The sequence below is a fragment of the Emydura macquarii genome, unplaced genomic scaffold, assembly GCF_026122565.2.
Source record: "Emydura macquarii macquarii isolate MOO-44397 ecotype Brisbane River unplaced genomic scaffold, CSIRO-AGI_Emac_v2 contig_1644, whole genome shotgun sequence".
In the NCBI taxonomy this organism is placed as follows: Eukaryota; Metazoa; Chordata; order Testudines; family Chelidae; genus Emydura; species Emydura macquarii.
Window position 1 is genome coordinate 6,831,430 of NW_027131781.1, and position 17,528 is coordinate 6,848,957.

The window sequence follows — 17,528 nt, forward strand, 5'->3', positions numbered from 1 at the left end:
TGGTTGCTAGCGCGTACGTTCCGCTGCCCTCCCCGCCTGGACGCAGGCAGGACCCGGAAGCGGGGCCTTGGGTGAGGAAGGGGGTCCTGCTCACTCCGGGGGAGGCGGCGAGAGAGGGAGGCTCGGACACCTCCCCCCAGCGCGCCGCGCCGCGCCGGAAGAGCCAGAGCCGGTAAGCAGCGGGGGAGCCCCCCCCCCCCCCGCACCCGGGCTGTGTGTGGGGGTGACCTGTGCACAGAACCCCTTCCAGCCCCCCCACCCCCCGCCGTGCCACGCTTCCCCCTGTGGCCACAGGGCGCCCCCGGCTCTCCTCTGCCACGGGGAGCGAGGCGGGGAGGAGAGCGGAACATCCTAGATACTGCGATGGCCCCCAGGGCTGCCCCCCTCCCCCCGGTGCTGGGGGAGTGAATGGGAGGGGGCTCTGGGCCCCTCCGTGCTGGGGGGAGGAGGGTTGTGGGCCCCTTGTTATGGGGGGGGGGTCCTCTGGGTCTCCCCTGTGTTAGGGGAGTGGATGGGGGAGCTCTGTGTTGGGGGCGGGGGGCTCTGCCCCCCCACTCCTCTGTGCTGGTGGATGGGGAGGGCAGTATATCCCTCTGCTCTCTGCTGTGGGGAAGAGTGACTCCCATGGGGGCAGGAATGCGGAGCGGGATGGGGCCTGTAATCTCGTGTCGGGAAAGTTGCTGTTTTAATTCCCGGTTGTGGCACTTTTCGTGTATTTAGCGCCTGTAGCTGTGGTGACTAAACTGCATTTACCCATATGACACCAGTTTGTTTCAGACACAAAATCCTTGTCTTGCTGATTCACATTTTGTGCCCCTGGGAGCAGGGATGGTATGGCAAGAAACAGCGGGACAGCAAACATTTTGATGGGTGGGCTGAGTAGTGTTTTCCTATGATCTGTTGCTTATAGATCAAACGTAGGTTGGGGAAATAGGAGTCTAAGCAGTTGTTAGCAGAATAGGTGAGCTTTCTCTCTCCCCTGACAGGCTCAAAAGCAGTTCATACCATCAGTGACCACTAAAGTTGTTAGTAGAGCAGTGTTGTGAATGATTCACAAAAAACTTATGAGACACATTTAGACTCTCTTCCTGCTTATGGGATGTACATAAGCTGGCAACATTTTCCTACATGTGTTTGTTTAAAAGTATTAATAATGTATTTGAATTTAAAAAAAACCCTATGCTGGCTTAATCATTAACTAGTCTGAGAGTACTTGATATTCACTACATTTTAGTTGCGCTATGTTTCATGGCATTATTTCTGTTCCCTGACTTGGAAGAGCATGCAAACATTACTGGCACAAATATTTACAGGTGTGAACTTAGTATTTCCGTTTCTGTGGATACTTGCATTTGTTGCTTTGAATGTTCACAGACAGTGAATTTCGTACCAGAGAAATTCATTTGCACGTACATTCATGAAATGCAAACACAAGAAGGTCATGGTCAGACCAAAATAACTAAGACCGGAGCAAATTTATTAAGTTTATTAAGGGGAAATGTTTTGCAGTGGTGCTAAGCTCTAGTTATCATTTGGCTCATGGCTTACATGACATGAGTTTGAGGATCTCAGTCCTGTTGGTAGTGGCTAACTGTCCACTGCACAAAACCTTCCACAAATGGCACTGATTGGGATCTTTATTAGCAGTCTCAGTAGTGATCCCAAGATTTAAATGGGCATGGAGATTGATACTTTCAGTCCAGTGATGGGGGCCCCTTCAGGTCATTGTTGAGGTACACTGACAGAACAGTAAGAGTAATGGGGGAAAGTTTTAGCAGATGCTGCCTGTACCCAGGATATGGATTGAGGAACTCCATGTACAAAGTTGTAACTGGCACCTATCACCAGCCCCCTGCATCACCTAATAATGGTACTAAAACAGCCACAGGCAGAAGAAGACAAAAAATGAGGAGAGCTGATTATAGCTGGAATTGATAGCTCTAATCCTTTCGTAGTGAACAAAATTATTCTTTAGGGTACTGTTCCTTTTAGCAGACTAAACAGATGCTTCCTGTTAAGCATTTCTTTACGTGTTTTCATACAATTCTTTGCACGCTAGGATCCTGATCCTAACTTGGGCTTCTGACTGCTACTGTAATATAAATAATAAATATAGTACAAAAGGATAAAGTTCATTGTACTTTTTTGCTTGCGGTTACTATTTTTGCTATACTTCATTGCACCATCACATCCTATCTGTTTTATATATGAATTGGTTAAGCCATACTTTTGGCAAATGGAGGGGATTAATAGAATGAACTACTCTCTTCTCTTTCTAATGCACAGCTGTCCTTCCCATTCCAGTAATGTCTGAGCCTGTTTCACTTTGCAGTCTGTTGGGTAGAAGAGGCATTTGGCCCCCATTAAACCTTTTTTTGTGCTGCCAGAGTAGCACAAGTGGTAAAATATGTGCCATAAACAGTAATTTAGCCAAAATTGAAATGATAGCCAGCACAGTTGGATGGGAAATCTCCGAATCTGGAAACATTTGTTGTATAAAGAAAATGAAAGACTTCCTGCAGTGCTGAAAACTGTAGGTAAGAGGTGCACATTTTCTTTCATGTTGGGGATGTGGGGAATATGCCCTTCTTCCTTCAGAGCTGACATTTCATAAAACAGCAGCAGAAGAATGGGCATCTGAGTTTTAGAGACATAAAAGTGAATTATAACTAACTCTTTATTCCAGTTGCAAAACAAATCAGTTTTTAATGGATTTTAAAAGCCCTCAGTGAAACTGACCAGAATCTATTACAGAATCAGCAATAGTTTTATTCTACTAAGAAAAACAAACAAGTGGACATTAATTATAATTAGGTCATGATGAATAATAAAAGGAAACTTATTTTGCATTCTTTATCCTCTATGTTCTTGTGAGCACATGAAAAATCTCTGTTGCAAAATTTCTGTTGCAACCTAAAGTTAACAAGCAGTCAACACACAGATGTGAACTTAAAAAAATATCTGGCATCATTTGCTATACAAATGGAAGTTCTTAATCTACTAGTGCTGTGAATGTTCCAGTGAAATGTAGATGTCCTATTTCAGTCATGTAAGTTTCATTACTATAAATAAGTAGAATATATAACATTCAGAATGTGCTGGCCATCTTGTTAAGATTGGTCTACATGGGGAAATTAACTGGATAGCTATTCCAGAATAGCACCATGTAGATACTCTGTTTTGGAATAAAAGTGATTTTATTCCAGAACAATACTTCCATTTTAGAAGCACACTAATTATTCCAGAATAAAATGATTTTTATTCTGGTATACTATCCACACACGAAGCTATTCTGCAATAGCTTTTCTGGTCAATTTCCATATGTGTACAAGCCCTGAAGTTTTGACTGTTTTTTACAATAGGTATCAAGTAATCTGAATAGAGCATTTTAATATTTTTAAGATACTTTTAAGTTAATTATACTTAAATGAGAGGGTGCCGCCTTAGTACTTGACTAATTGGACTGTAAACTCATAAAATATAAGTACTTATATAGTCCACTGTCTGAACTGTGAGTGAAACACCAGCAAATTCAAATAGAGGTAACCTTGGAGCAGTTTATAAACCTGCTTAAAAGAATGTTAAAATATAACTTTTTAAAAAACATATTAAACCCTACAATATTATCTTTGTTTCAGGAGCTGCTACAGTGGAATGCTTTGTTATGAAAAGCTGTTCTTATTGCCCAAGACATCGTCAATTCTTAATTACAGGGTTAGTAATATTCAAACTATCAAGAGATTGCATTTTCTGAATATCCCCAAGTGGTTTATAATTTAAAACAAAGGATAAGTGTAAACAGTACAAGTTAGAAGACTGATGAGGGAGAACAGTCAATTGAGAAGAAGTTAAAACTTATCCTGAAAGAATCTTTTGTATACACAATGAGGCATCTATGTACTGGTTTAGTGTAAATCTATGTTCTTGATCTGAAACATTACATGTCTTTGTTTCAGGTTTACATAACCTCAGTTTCATCTTAACATCATGGGAGAGATTAAAGTCTCTCCTGACTATAACTGGTTTAGAAGTACGGTTCCTCTTAAAAAGGTATGTACAGTTTTAGTCTGTGTATGAAGTGTTGTCTTATTTCTGAAGAGTCATGGTATGCAGGGTGGAAATTGCCTAATCAATGGGCCTTTGTGGGTAATGATAAACAGTCACTGGAGGTGGCAGATCTAGGTATCAGCATGGCCCCCATCACCATGGTATTTGAGTACCTGGCCAGTCCTTTTATATTCACCTAATTCTCATTGGAGGTGGTCTGTTACCTCTAGTTGGATTCATGGTGCCACCTGAGCTTTGAGATCCTTCTGGAAAGCAGTGCCCTTTGGGGGCCACGAGTGCCCGCTCGTAGCAACAAATGTTTGAAGCTGAGATTAGAAAAAGTTTGTGCAGCCAAGATGGCTGCCATGTACCATCATTGCTGGTGCTGTCTCTGGCTTTACCCAGTTTGCCCATCAATTCACATGCTTACACAGCACTACTTTTTTGGCTCATCATCTAGATTTGTTGCTTGTTTGGGGTTTAATGAGAACTCTTCAGCTTACCTTCCTGGGGATTGAACTGCTTTCTAGATTCCCACAAGTGGAAAAATGCACAATCTGCATTGGAGGAAAAAAAAAATCTTTTGCGATAATTGGATGGGAGAGGATTTGAGAACTTCTGCATATTCACACTAACCAGCTCCTTTCCCATTTGCCCAGAGCAACCATTTAGGATGTGCAGATCTCTTATAACCTCCGCTCTGAACATGGAGTGCTGCAAAATGGTGCTTGTGTGATTTCCAAAAAACACTGTTTTTCAGAAGGTCTTGCAGCTCACTATGCTAGGGGCTGGATCTCATAAGTGTGACTATGTAGAGACCACATACTACTTGAACCACAGTTACTGTGGGTAACTTTGTTTTTAAAACACATTTTATTCTTGGTTCCAAATCCCGATGTGCAGTTCTTCCCGACAGGTGACTTCTTTTCTTATAAAAGGCATGTGGGATTCTCTACTCGTATCTCACTGATTTCCACGTCAAATTCGTTCAGTTTGCAGTTAGGAAAATACTTCTGCTATGGGCTTCACAAATTCATGCTGGGTTCTGACAGTCAAGCTATGGGTTCTTTTCATCTCACAAATCATTACTAGTAATAAAGGTGCTGTAGGCCAAGTTACCTCTGTGCAGTCCCAGTGCCTCCAGATTATGCTCAAAATGGGTTTGCATAGGTACAGTTGCACTTAATCTGTGAGAGAACAAGCACAGGTGTGAGAGAGAGCACAGGCATGAGAGCATAGGTGTACTGAGGCCATAATTTAGCTTACAGACTCTCATGCTAGGGATGCGTGAGATGGAAAGAATATCAGGTGAGATTCAGTGAGTGTAGGAAAACTCTGCCACTTCCTATAGGAACAACGTTACATGTAAACTCTTGAGCAAATATAACTCTTCACCTACAGATAATTAATTGATTAAATGAAAATATGCATAAATTGCAGGAAAATCAGTGAGGCTGCTTTTAGATGAGCCTCAACATAGGGGCTTAACTTTCTTTACTGATTGTCACTTTGTTTTTTAAGTAAGCTAAGTCAAAGATACCACAGTGATGAACACAAGAAAGTGGGTGAGACCTAAAGAAGCCAATCTTAATCTCTGAAGGAGAAAAGCACAATTTTAATTCTAGTTCTTTGTGGGAGTTGTTTCTCGGAATAAGACCTTTCCCACTTTGGATGTGATTCATATGTAGGAGGCAAGCTTACCTGATGCAGAGGGAGGGAAAATGGGGCTGGCAAGAAAACAGCATAGCTGCTGCTTCCCTCCTCACTGCTGCTTTGTGCTGCCAGCTAATCAATGTACTGAGCACCCATGGTTTGTCCTTTTTGGGGAAGTGGGTGAGAGGCTTGTAGATATTAAGCTGTGTTTCATTGCTTTTCCTGCATCAGCCACGTGTTACCACGGCTACGTCTCACCCTTCCTGCTGAGATCATAAATAAATGGAAGCCTGTTCCTTCTAGAAAGAGGCTTACAGAGCTACTGAAAATTAAATCAGTGTTTAAAGACTGTCTTTCACTGCCTCTGGCTATAAAGAGATAGCATCACTCAAACTAGGACCAAACTCCTTACTACCTGTGATCAGTAGAGATCCCCTGGCACTCTTTGGTAAGTGCGGGAGTACTTACTGTGGTGTACTGGCTAAATTCCAGTGCAGATAGTTATTCTGCTTACATAATATCCACTATGCAGTTCCAACTGGGTAAATGATTGTTCATTTCCTCTCCTTAAAACTACTAGTACTTATGCAGCAGAATGTCTTCTGCCAGCCACCCCACTGGTGGCTGCCTTTCAGAAATGTGAGAAGTCATTTCTATAGTTAGTCTGCAGTGTTACTAGGGAAAGTGCTATATAGATGCAAGTTGTGTCTTGCAGATGTATGTGGTGGGGAAGAAGGTTGGTTTGTGGATAGATTACAGAGTTTGGAGTCTTGTGTGTTGTATGTTGCGTTAGTTTTGCAAGAGCTTCCTGTGTGACACTTTGCAAGTCATTTAAACTGCATGTACCACAGCTTTCTCAGTGTAAAATGTGGAGGAAGGAGGAAAATGAGGAGGATAAATTAACTCAACTTTGTAAAGTGCTTTGAGCGCCTCAGATAGGAGGGGCTGTACAAGTGGAGTGCTCCGTTTCTGTAAGTCACACCTGCTATCTGTAAAATAGTATATCTTTCTATCTAAAATAATATCCTGCTCTGAGACAGTCATAGGTTGAAATCCTGGTTCCATTGAAGTCAATGGGAGTTTTGCCATTTATTTCAATGGTGCTAGATTTCACACACAATCAAGTTTGGTATAACTGAACAGAAGGAGGTCAGTGACCTGTCTGAATCAGCTGTTAATCAATTTGACTCAACTGTGCAACATTTATTGCAGATCCAAACACATCACAGTAAAGCTATGTATTGTTTGGCTCTTTCTCAAATGGAACAAGTGCTTGCACACTCTGTGTACCACTAATTGTCTGGTCTTGGGAAAAGTTATTTAATCTCTCTAGACTTCAGTTCCCCCCACACATGTACCGAGCCTTAATCATCTCTTTAACACTTGTTAATTTCCTCCAATGAAGTACTCAGTGTGAGCTATTGTTTCACTTCCATAATCATAAAGATATGCTCTTGTTACACAGACACAAATGGCCATAATGAGCAGATTCAATTAATAATCTTACATAGCAGAGGAGAATTTTCTTTCACTTTAATGAAAAGGTAGAAATGCAAGTTCCTTAGCGGTTGCAGTGCTCTGAGAAGTCCTGGCACAAAGTCGTTTCCAAATTTTCTTGGAAACGTTACAAAAACTACTGATAACGTGATAATCACACGCTCCCTGAACCTACATTTTACAGGCTTTCTTGTACACCACAGATTTGTTGTCAACTAGGCAGACCTGGGGATTTCTGATGTGCCACTGACTGAGCATCAGTAGAGGGGTTGTATTGCTATGACAACGAAGAAAAGCTTTTGGTGCTGCCAGTTCAATAATTTGTCACTTTAAAATGGATCACAGATGCATAAATAGAGGTCATGCATCTGTTGTACTACATAAGCTTTATTTGGGGTTTCTGTGGTCACTGAGTTTATTTGGCCTGTGGTCCAGTAATTTGGCCTGTGGTCCAGTAAAATCTTGTAGCATTAGTTAGATGTTAAAAAAAAAAAAATCCTAAATCTGCACAGCTGTATGCCTGAAAGGCAAACCCTGAAAACGGGAGTCAAAGACTTCTCAAACTCCTATTCTTTAACAATACCATTTGTGCAGGATTCTCGTTCTTGGGTTTTGAATTTCTCACATGAGACAGGCAAAATGGAAAGTTCTGAAGGCTTTTAGCCTATAAGGGCAGCAGTAGTGGCTGGCATCTGAGCCAGCCACTTCTTCAGTTGGTGATGTGCTGCTCTACATCTCCAACTTCTCTCCAAGAACATTCTAGTGAATTCCTCCTTGACAGTAAAGCGGCTCACCCGTCCCATTCCAGCTTGCACTGCTTTGGGCATCCTCTGTACAGTGTCCCTGTCTTGCAATCCAACCTCCATTGTTTCAAATTAGTGGTCACAATTTTCTGTGTCTACTTAACCCAGTAGTTTTGAATAGTCACCAGACTGCAAGTTCTCGGCCCACCCCCATCTAGCTCCGTATATCAGGCCCTAGAAAAAATGAGTCAATTGCAGGGTGCTGTCTTTTGACCGCTAAACTTTGATGATGTTTCTCAATGAGTGGAGGATGTCCTTGTTGTAGATTAGCAGGCCTTTAGCAGCAAGGAGGCTAGTCAAACAATAGAAGGAGTTTTCCTCCTTGGCCAAAGATATGCCTCTATTTATGGCATGCTATCTTCTAAGACTCAGAATATTGGGATGCTCCCACGATCTATTCCTGTACCAGTTTTCACATCTAAAATTACCCATCTGATACATGGGACCAGAGTGCCTGATTCAGGAAGGTGGCAAATTTAAACCAAAAATTAGCTCAGCTGGGGTTATGTAACTTGTATATAGGTAAGGTAAAGATTCCTACTTAGACCCATTTCCGAAGCAAAATCTTTCCTAAGTTGACATAATTCACTTCTTACTTCCGGTACTTGCACTGAACTTTAGTTGTTTAGAACATGACAAACTTCCATAAGACAGTGATAAAAATATACTGTTCTAGCTTGTATCAGATAGAAAAGCAGCTGATCAGACTATTTCACAACCACAGTTCTGCATCCAGATGTGTGTAATAGGGCAGTGCAAACATCACATTTATTGAACAGGCAAGGGGTGAAATGTTATTGTGAAGGGGAGCAATGGGTAAACTTGCTTGAAAGAAAAATCTTGTAGCATTAGTTAGACGTTAAAATTTGTGAAAAACATTATTACTAGAAATTGATTGGGAAATATCTGGTATCAGGCTTATACAAATTTCATTAAACTCTCTTCTTCCAGATCATAGTAGATGACGATGACAGTAAAGTGTGGTCATTATATGATGCAGGACCCAGGACCATCAGGTGCCCACTCATATTTCTTCCACCTGTAAGTGGAACTGCAGATGTGTTTTTCCAGCAGATTTTGGCACTAACCGGATGGGGTTACAGAATTATTGCTGTGAGTATTCTCAATGCAACATCAAAATTCAGTGTGTGTTTGCTGTTATGTTGCAGTAAATAAAACCAGAGTTTTAGATGCATCTGGTAAAGGTCAGCTTTTAAGTCTGTTCAGCTCAATTTTTTGAGGAATCAAAGCAGAGAACTCCAAGGAGAGTTAGAGTAAGGTATATTCTCGGGTATGTAACATACAAAAAGGGGCCTAAACCAAACCTGTATTCTTAAAAGTTAGTACATGAAACACTTACACAAAAATGTATATTGAATTTTATACCTAGTGGATTAATTCTGTGATCTGTTGTTTTTTTCCTTCACTCCCGGAACACCAGGAATTGGAGTTTCCTGATGTCTCATTCATTTCTCTCAGAGTTTTGTATAAGAGGAATTCTTAGTTTGCAGCTGGCACTCTTTCCAGTGCAACAATTTCCAACTGTCTTGCTTTGTCTCCAGCTGGATCTCGGTTAACGCCTCTCTGATCCAGCTTGGTGTTGGACAGGAAAATAACCATGGTAGTTGGCTTCTCTGGAAGGCCAATATAGTATGATGTAACTTCAGTCAAGGTATAGCAAGGCTACACCATGGATCCACACCATTTTAAGAAGCATTACCTGGTGTCTAAAATTAAACTGAATGGGTAATTTAACCTATTGACTCCAGTATGACTGAGCTATCCTCATGTAGTTACGGTCACTGTCCAACCTAAGGCTTCAGTACTGCCACTGTTCTCCCTTGGCCATTTCTGTCCCTATCTTTTTATGGCTGTCTCCATCATAGTTTCCATCTTTCACTTCCCATCTTTCAAAAGGGAGCAAAGCTGATATATATTTTATCCATATAAAAAAAACCCTAAGTCTTCCTACTGGATCAGACTTTGGTCAATCTGGTCGGCCTCCAGCAGTGACCAGTATCTGTTGTTTCAGAAGGAAACCTCTCAGCTTTGCCATATGTTCCCAAGCCAGTTGTATAGTGGAGGAGGGGTTGCTATCCTTTATCTCAAGGAGATGAGTCCACTGAAAAGGCATACAACTTAGTTACCTCTGGCTTATCTAGCATGGCTGAAAATATTAAGTCACTAAGTCCTTCTAAAAATCTGGTTGTGGTGTTTGTCTTGATGCCTCTCTGCTGCTGTGAATTTCACAGGGAGGATATGAATGTTTTTAGCAGAAGCCTTATTTATGCACACAGTAGTGTAGTTTTAAGTGACTCACTACATCTTTACTAACTAATGGTTTTAATTTTGCTGATTTTATATGGTACGAGAACCTTAGAAACAACATCAGTCTCTATTGTACAACAGAATGAGAATTTTGCACATCATCCAGTAATCATGTTGTTGAGTGCCTTATCTCCGTTTGTGTTTGGCCGGGCTTTAATATGCAAGGCTTTAACTATTTTTCAAGCAGAAAGCCAAAAGGAGCTCATGGAGGTATGAAAGAGGAGCTTCATTTGATTACTGATTATAGTTTAATTTTACTTTATTACTCTAGTTGCAGTATCCAGTGTATTGGGACCACCTTGAGTTCTGCGATGGATTCAGAAAACTATTAGACCACCTACAACTGGATAAAGTTAGTGCCCTGAGATTGACAAATAACGTGGGGTTACTATAAAAATGTTAGGTAAAAAAGCCTAGAGTTTATTAAGAACTAACATGCAGAAAATGTCCATGCTATGATGCAAGCTTATTTAAAAACGAGAAATTCAAAATTAAAGCAAATACTATCCAAAAATTGTCCTGCTTTGATTGATTAGTCACTTCTTTAATGACTTGTTTAAAAAAATGGTGTGTTTTGTTTTTTTTTTGTTAATTTCATTTTTTTTAGTTAAGGTCCTGCAAGTTAATTGTATTAATTAATGACTTAGTTTATAAGCTCTTTGGGGGCAGAGATGGTCTTTTTATTCTGTGTTTGTACAGTATCTGTCATAATGGGATCCTGGTCCATGACTGCGGCTCCTAGATGCTATGATAATTCAAATAAACAATACTAGTAGTAAGTAATGGTAGCAAATGACATCACAACATCATTGTCTAACTTGAATTAAAATAGCTACTGAAGAGAGGTTAAAATAAGTGTTCATATCATCTTGATTTTGGCATGATAAATATACAAAAGTCGTGATTTGAGCTTCTGAGACTAATATATTGCCTCCCTTTATTTTTGGTCTTTATTTTTTGGTTAAATTATAACATCTGAGAGGAGTTTTAGATTTTTTTTTTTTTTTTTAACAAAATTGTGAGCTTCAGTTATTTCTACTAAGCTTTCAGTTGATCATAATACCAGGAAAGGAATAATATTTTAATTAATGTTATGTATTACGGTTTTTGTAATCTGTTATACATGGATATTCAGGATAGAGTTAAATTGTGTTACATAATAAATGTACTTGTGTTTGATTTTAAATTAGGTTCACCTTTTCGGGGCTTCGTTGGGAGGCTTTTTGGCTCAAAAATTTGCTGAGTACACACACAAGTCTCCCAGAGTTCAGTCTCTGATCCTCTGTAATTCTTTCAGTGACACATCTATCTTTAACCAGACATGGACTGCAAACAGGTGAGAGATACTGATAACTGTCAAAGATTGATGTTACATTTTATAGTAAAATTTCAAAGTTTTAGACAAATGTAGTTTCAAAAACAGATTACTTGCTGGTAATCTGAGCTGCGAGCAATGGAAAAGCAGGTGGTAAAATACTTTTAAAAACCATATTACAAGGAAGCTGCACATTTTCATAATCAGAATTTTGAAACCTGGAATTTTAACCTTGGAGAAGTCTTTTTTTTTGTGTTTTTGTTTTTGTCTCAAGCTTTTGAGACTGATATAATCACACTTGGGAAAGACTAAGTCAAAACTAGATCTGTTTTTTTTTGTCTAGCAGGTAGACTAAACTCTACATACAGGGAAGCATGAATGAAACCAATGTGTGGTGAAGAATACATTTAAAATACAGGCTTGCAGGATAAAGTCAGTAACTTTGTAAAATCAGTGTATTATGTTGGTAGACATGCAGTTCTCCATCTGTTATTTTAAAAGCTTATCTATTTGGGCTAGTGAAGTCCTGCACAAACCACTTGATTTGAAATGAAAGTTAAATGTTTTTGTGGGGAATGTAGGGAGAAGCATACACATAACTTTTTTTATTTTTTGGAATTTAATTTAAATTTGAAGATTCATGTGATTCTTGTTTACATTTCAGCTTTTGGTTAATGCCTGCATTTATGCTGAAGAAAATTGTTCTTGGAAACTTTGCTTCTGGTCCTGTAGATCCTGTAATGGCAGATGGAATCGATTTCATGGTTGATAGGGTAAGTGACTCCTGGATGTCTAGTTCTGGTAATGTTGAACATTGCTTCTAGAGATAGCATCACGTATATGCCATGGATACTTTGCTGCCATCTTTACTTACCCAATATAAAGGATAAACAGTAAGTGGCAGACCCTGAGCTGGTGTTATGTTGCATAGTTCTATTGACTTCAATGGAGCTTGGACAATTTACACCAGCTAAGGATCTGCCTCTTGTTTGTCTCTCTTCCTTAAGTGACACTTTTATAATACTTGATATTTTCCAGAGGCCGTGCGGTATTACTTACCTAGCTAACTGTGTTTAAGTTTAAGCTCCCTAGAGAAAAATGCTAACATATTGAAGTGTATTGACTCCAAAGTGTCCTATAGAGAAGCAGCACCTGGAACGCTGAGGGCCCAACAGGATGTCTCCAATCATTATGTAATTGAGGATGCTTTGAAGTCTGCCTCTCGTGCCTGGAAGGGGATACTGTAGGGATGTAAAACTGTAATTTAAGCCCTTCTTAGGAAAGCGTTGGTCAGGACTCCTTTTAAAAATGACCAGTAGCAACCATATTTCTTTGTAGGGGTGCAATGAAGGGTGGAGAGGGGTGCCCCCCCAGTCCCAGACCTGATGATAGAGGGGTGGCCAGACCAAATATAAGTGGCGTTGCAACCCCATGTACCAGGATGCAAATTCACTCATTCACATTTGGCCTGACCACCCTCCTCCCCGTCTCCCCTCCCTCCCCCGCCATCATGATGTGGACCAAATCTGAGTGAATGAGTGAGGTTGTGACCTGGTGCATGGGGGCACAATGCCACTCAAATTCAGGGAAGCTGGGCAGATAACGTAGTGACCCTCCTCAGCGAAATTTGGGTTGTGCCCATTTTTTTAGCTATGTTCTTAACATAAACCTCCCAAAGTGAAACTGAATTCTTCATCTTTATTTCCATTTATTCAAAGCTGGAAAGCCTGGGGCAGAGTGAGTTAGCTTCAAGACTCACCCTCAACTGCCAGAACTCCTATGTGGAACCTCATAAAATTCGAGACATTCCTGTGACTATTATGGATGTAAGTGGTTTTTTTTTTTTTTTTAATATTTACCTATTGTCCTGTGTGGCTGGATTGGGTAGGATTTGGCTATTCCATGAACAACTTTAATACTTTATCCCCTTTGTATGATAAAACATGGAAGATCTAATTTCATATTACTTTCTACTCATTAAGCAACTCTAGTGAATTAAATGTAAAGTGTCATTTGGGGTATCATGCACAGTACAGTCTGAGCTCTGGGTGCTATAAACTAGTGCAGCGTTACTTCAATTTTCTGGACTATGACACATGCCTATAAAATTCTAGTTGCTCTTAAAGATACAGATGTTCTGCATCCCTATTAATTTCCGTGTCAGCTTGAGGTCAAACTGTAATAACTGAGGCAGATGTGAACAATATAGGAAATCACTCCTAGGTTTATTGCGAGGCTTTGCCCTCCAGTATGTGTCAAATAAGCATCAGAGGGTATGTATAATTTATTTTATACAATATTGTGGGCTTTATTCTTGGAGATGGATTTCACCAAGAGGCAAATATCCCACCACAAAGAAGCTGGAAAGCAGTGAGTTGATTATGTTAACATAATTTGAAGGGTGGCACACTTCTAGTGTGCTCTGGTAGACAGCTGTAAAAAAATTGATTTGGCTTCAGAGATACTTTGTGATTGTTTTCAAGGTGTTTGATCAGAGTGCACTTTCAACTGAAGCTAAGGAAGAAATGTACAAACTGTACCCCAGTGCCAGAAGAGCTCACCTTAAAACGGGGGGCAATTTCCCTTATCTCTGCAGAAGCGCTGAAGTCAATCTCTATATCCAAGTAAGCCTCTGAAATTCAAACCTCTCCCAGCAACATGTATAGAAATTTCCCTTTATAGTCCCATCTTTCTCAGACCCTCACCTATTGCAGCTCCCTAACCTCAGGCAGCTGCAGACACTGAATCCAATTGGTGCAGAGGGGTTGGGGGCCACAGTGGCCACACTTCTTGGTCCTCGGTTTGAGTTGGCTTTCACTTGCCTAATATCTCTGCACTCCACCAGAACTCTTGTGCTCCGGGTAGGTGGAACAGATTTTGCTGTATGAACTAATGCTGTGCTTTGACTGAAATACACTCCTAAATAATGGGGAACGTTCCTATATTTCACTGGCGGGGAGGCAGTGCCACTTTCCTCTTATCACGTACCTTACCCCTAATTCTATATTAGCACTTCAGAGTTCCTTTTCCTGTCCAACAGATACACTTACTGCAGTTCCATGGCACCCGATACGCAGCCATTGATCCTTCTATGGTTAGTGCAGAAGAACTGGAAGTCCAGAAAGTCAAGCTACACAGCAGCAGTGAGCAAGAGCAGCAGTAGTGTTCTCACGATCAGTTAAAGCAGTAAACCAAACTGGTGGTCTTCCTGTATATAATCAGCTGTTTCCAATCTGCCTTTTTTCTTATGTTAGCCGGTTATCACTGTGTAACTCTAATAGGATCGATATTCAGTGAAATACAACCAAGGACAGTAATCTACAGCAGTGTCACAGAATACTTTTTGTTTAAGTTTTAGTCTTTGAATTTAAGCAAAGTAGCATTGAGAGAGACTCCAGTTTTAAAGAATTGAGATATTTTGCTACCAAAGTCTTCATCACCACATTCTTAAAAATGGAGCCCTATTTCTTTTTTATATTTTCATTTAGCTGTATATATCGCACATGCAGAATGTGTACTTAAAAGCTCATTTATAATTTTGTTGAATATTTGGATTAAAAAAATGCTGACGTGCCAATGTTGCCATCACTTATTTGCTTCATAAGTTGTGTTGCAAGTTAGTTACTCTATTTCTATCTGAAATATAAAGCGTTAACATTTTTAACTTTCTTGCTAGCTGTAACAGTGGTTTTCAATAAAACTTCAATTTCAACAAGTGGCTTTTTTCTGATTAACTAAATAGAATTACCAGAGCTTAACAAGATCTTTCAAAGCTGCCTGTGGATGTAAATAGCATGAAAGTGCAGAGCTTCATCAGAAAAGGTCTCTTGACGGATGTTGGCTTCTGTTTGGATTTGCTTTAAGGGTGTTCTTGGAATAGTAAAACAGCTTTAATCATAGTGATTCTAATTGACTTAGGTTGGATAAGAGTGTTCTCAGCACATGGATGGGAATTTTAAAAAGTATTTTGTAAAACAAATTGAATTAAGAAAGAAATCATCCATCACCTTACGGGGAAAAATATTCTAGTTTATTGGAGAACAGATTTTATTTCCCCCTTAAACACTGTAAAAATACAAAACTTCACATGACAAATTGCTGAGTGTTTCTTAAGAAAAGTGTGCTCTTTGTGAGGGTTGATATAAATAACAGCTGCCTGCCTCTTCCATGCTGAAATCAAGTAAACCACATGCTGGCATGTTAGCATACATGTTGACATTTTTCCCTTCAGGGAATATGCAGATGTTTATGCTCCTAATGAGGGGAATTGACTCTTCAAATTCCTCTCATGTCCCCCCTTGAGTTGTGCACTTTGAGCACAAAAAGTTAGAGGTGGTTCTTCTACATAAGGTAAAATGAATTGGAAAAGTGTTGACTCTAATAAAACTCTATTTGGTTTCCCTAAATTGTGTATTTGTGTGAAGAGGCCTCAAACCTATAGTATGACTTTAACCTTGAAAAGGGCAGATTCTAAATAACAAACATTCAGTTGCACAGAACTATGCAATTTGTAGCCTTACAAATGCGAGCTAAAGAGAAACTGTCGATATTGGGGTCCAAAATCTGATCCCTTTTTAATATAGTCCATGTAACATTTTTTCCCCAACAAAAGTATCGATGCCAGCAGCTAAACAATTGAGCATTCCTCCAACAATAAACCACGGGAGACATGGACAAAAACTGAAGGTGTTTGGGTAAACAACACATCTTACTACATATTAAATAAAGGTTACCCCCCTTTGTAACTTATAAAAGAGACAATTAAAAAACTATGCATACAAAAATGAGATGTAAACAAATTACAGTAAGAAAATATCAGAGTCCTGATTGAAACCTAGTCACAGTATCACAAATGAGACTTTTCACCTAGCTTGTATTACAGTGACCAAAATCTGTCCAACAGCAAATAAAACCCCACACTTGTATAAAGATGTATTTACAGTTATTAGCATCTGTTGATGTCGTTTACCTGATCTCAAGTGGAAGCAGCAGAAGTGCCACTGCTTATGACAAGAAGCCCTTAAAAGTTATGGCCACTTTTTGGTGAATAGTTCAATTGATCTAGTTCTAGGAAAAGGTCATCTGAGGCAGCTTTGTACAAGGGACAATGATTTCCCCTTCCGTTGTTACATTACTGTACACTTCCTTGGAGAGGTGGAGTCTGCGTTTGCCTTTTTCCTAATGCTTTCTGTAAAACAAAAAATCATCGTTTTTCCTCTAACCCGCTAGGGGAAGCGGAAGGAAAAATATCATTTGTACCTTTCTGCTGAGAAGCAGCTTGATATCAGTGCTGATTTTTTTCACTCTGAGGGGTGTCTGCTTCTCAGAGTCTGGTTTTTAATCTGAGTTAATGAACAAGAGGTTCTAGATTTCTGGGTGTGTGTATTTTTGGTCTACGAAATGCTCCTGATGAAGGGGAGGTACAAAGCAGCAGGAGCAATGGCCCAGCACTATGTATAAATCTGTGTATTTCATAAAACAAGGGGGAAAAGACTAAACTTCCTAAGCAGTAGAGGAGTTTGAAGATGTTAATAGCTTAAAACTGTATTTAGAAAAAGTACTGGCCATACTTACATTACACAACATATAGAGAAGAAATTCAGTGAACTATTGGAAGGGTTAATTCAAATAGTGCTAAGTTTGTATTAGTCAAAGCAAGAGGAAAGTGATGGATAGTTACCTGCTAGGTCTCGTCTACAAATCCCCACCAGGCCTTCATATAGTCCTTTGATTGGATTTTCTCCTGCCATGATCACACCATGAAGCCAAATAAGCAGCATTCTATGGCCATGCTCCCTGTGGCTTTTAGTACCTGATAAGAATAATACACGAATGAAACCGTATTTCACTCTGCAGGCTGTCAGGTGCTGTCAAATTCTGACTTG

General features: G+C 39.9%; 2 protein-coding genes across 4 annotated transcripts in view; one reads left to right on the forward strand and one right to left on the reverse strand.

Annotated features, from left to right (window-relative positions):
* Window positions 1-4: 4 nt before the first annotated feature.
* On the forward strand, window positions 5-15,358 carry SPG21 (SPG21 abhydrolase domain containing, maspardin). 2 transcript variants are annotated; one of them, XM_067555579.1, is made up of 10 exons: window positions 5-172; window positions 3,639-3,714; window positions 3,957-4,050; window positions 8,952-9,113; window positions 10,600-10,680; window positions 11,519-11,664; window positions 12,308-12,416; window positions 13,362-13,469; window positions 14,127-14,267; window positions 14,684-15,358. In XM_067555579.1, exons 3-10 carry the CDS (start codon window positions 3,988-3,990, stop codon window positions 14,804-14,806), a joined length of 933 nt encoding a protein of 310 aa, XP_067411680.1. In that variant the 5' UTR covers window positions 5-172; window positions 3,639-3,714; window positions 3,957-3,987; the 3' UTR covers window positions 14,807-15,358. The 2 variants fall into 2 exon arrangements, with proteins under 2 accessions (XP_067411680.1, XP_067411681.1); XM_067555580.1 differs by lacking the exon at window positions 5-172 and adding an exon at window positions 2,111-2,537.
* A 293-nt stretch (window positions 15,359-15,651) lies between these two features.
* Window positions 15,652-17,528, reverse strand: part of ANKDD1A (ankyrin repeat and death domain containing 1A) — a 30,222-nt gene continuing 28,345 nt past the window's right edge. For both annotated transcript variants that reach the window (XM_067555578.1, XM_067555577.1), the window contains 2 exons: window positions 17,324-17,455; window positions 15,652-16,831 (listed from right to left, as the gene is read on the reverse strand). In XM_067555578.1, coding sequence (XP_067411679.1) covers window positions 16,770-16,831; window positions 17,324-17,455 — 194 coding nt within the window. In that variant the 3' untranslated portion in view covers window positions 15,652-16,769. The remainder of the gene's footprint in view (window positions 16,832-17,323; window positions 17,456-17,528) is intronic.

Coding starts and splice junctions, on each gene's coding strand:
- SPG21 (XM_067555579.1), top strand. CDS start 3,988: ATGGGAGAGATTAAAGTCTCTCCTGACTATAACTGGTTTAGAAGTACG. Junction 12,417..13,361: donor TCGATTTCATGGTTGATAGG/GTAAGTGACTCC, acceptor ATTTATTCAAAG/CTGGAAAGCCTGGGGCAGAG. Junction 13,470..14,126: donor TTCCTGTGACTATTATGGAT/GTAAGTGGTTTT, acceptor ATTGTTTTCAAG/GTGTTTGATCAGAGTGCACT.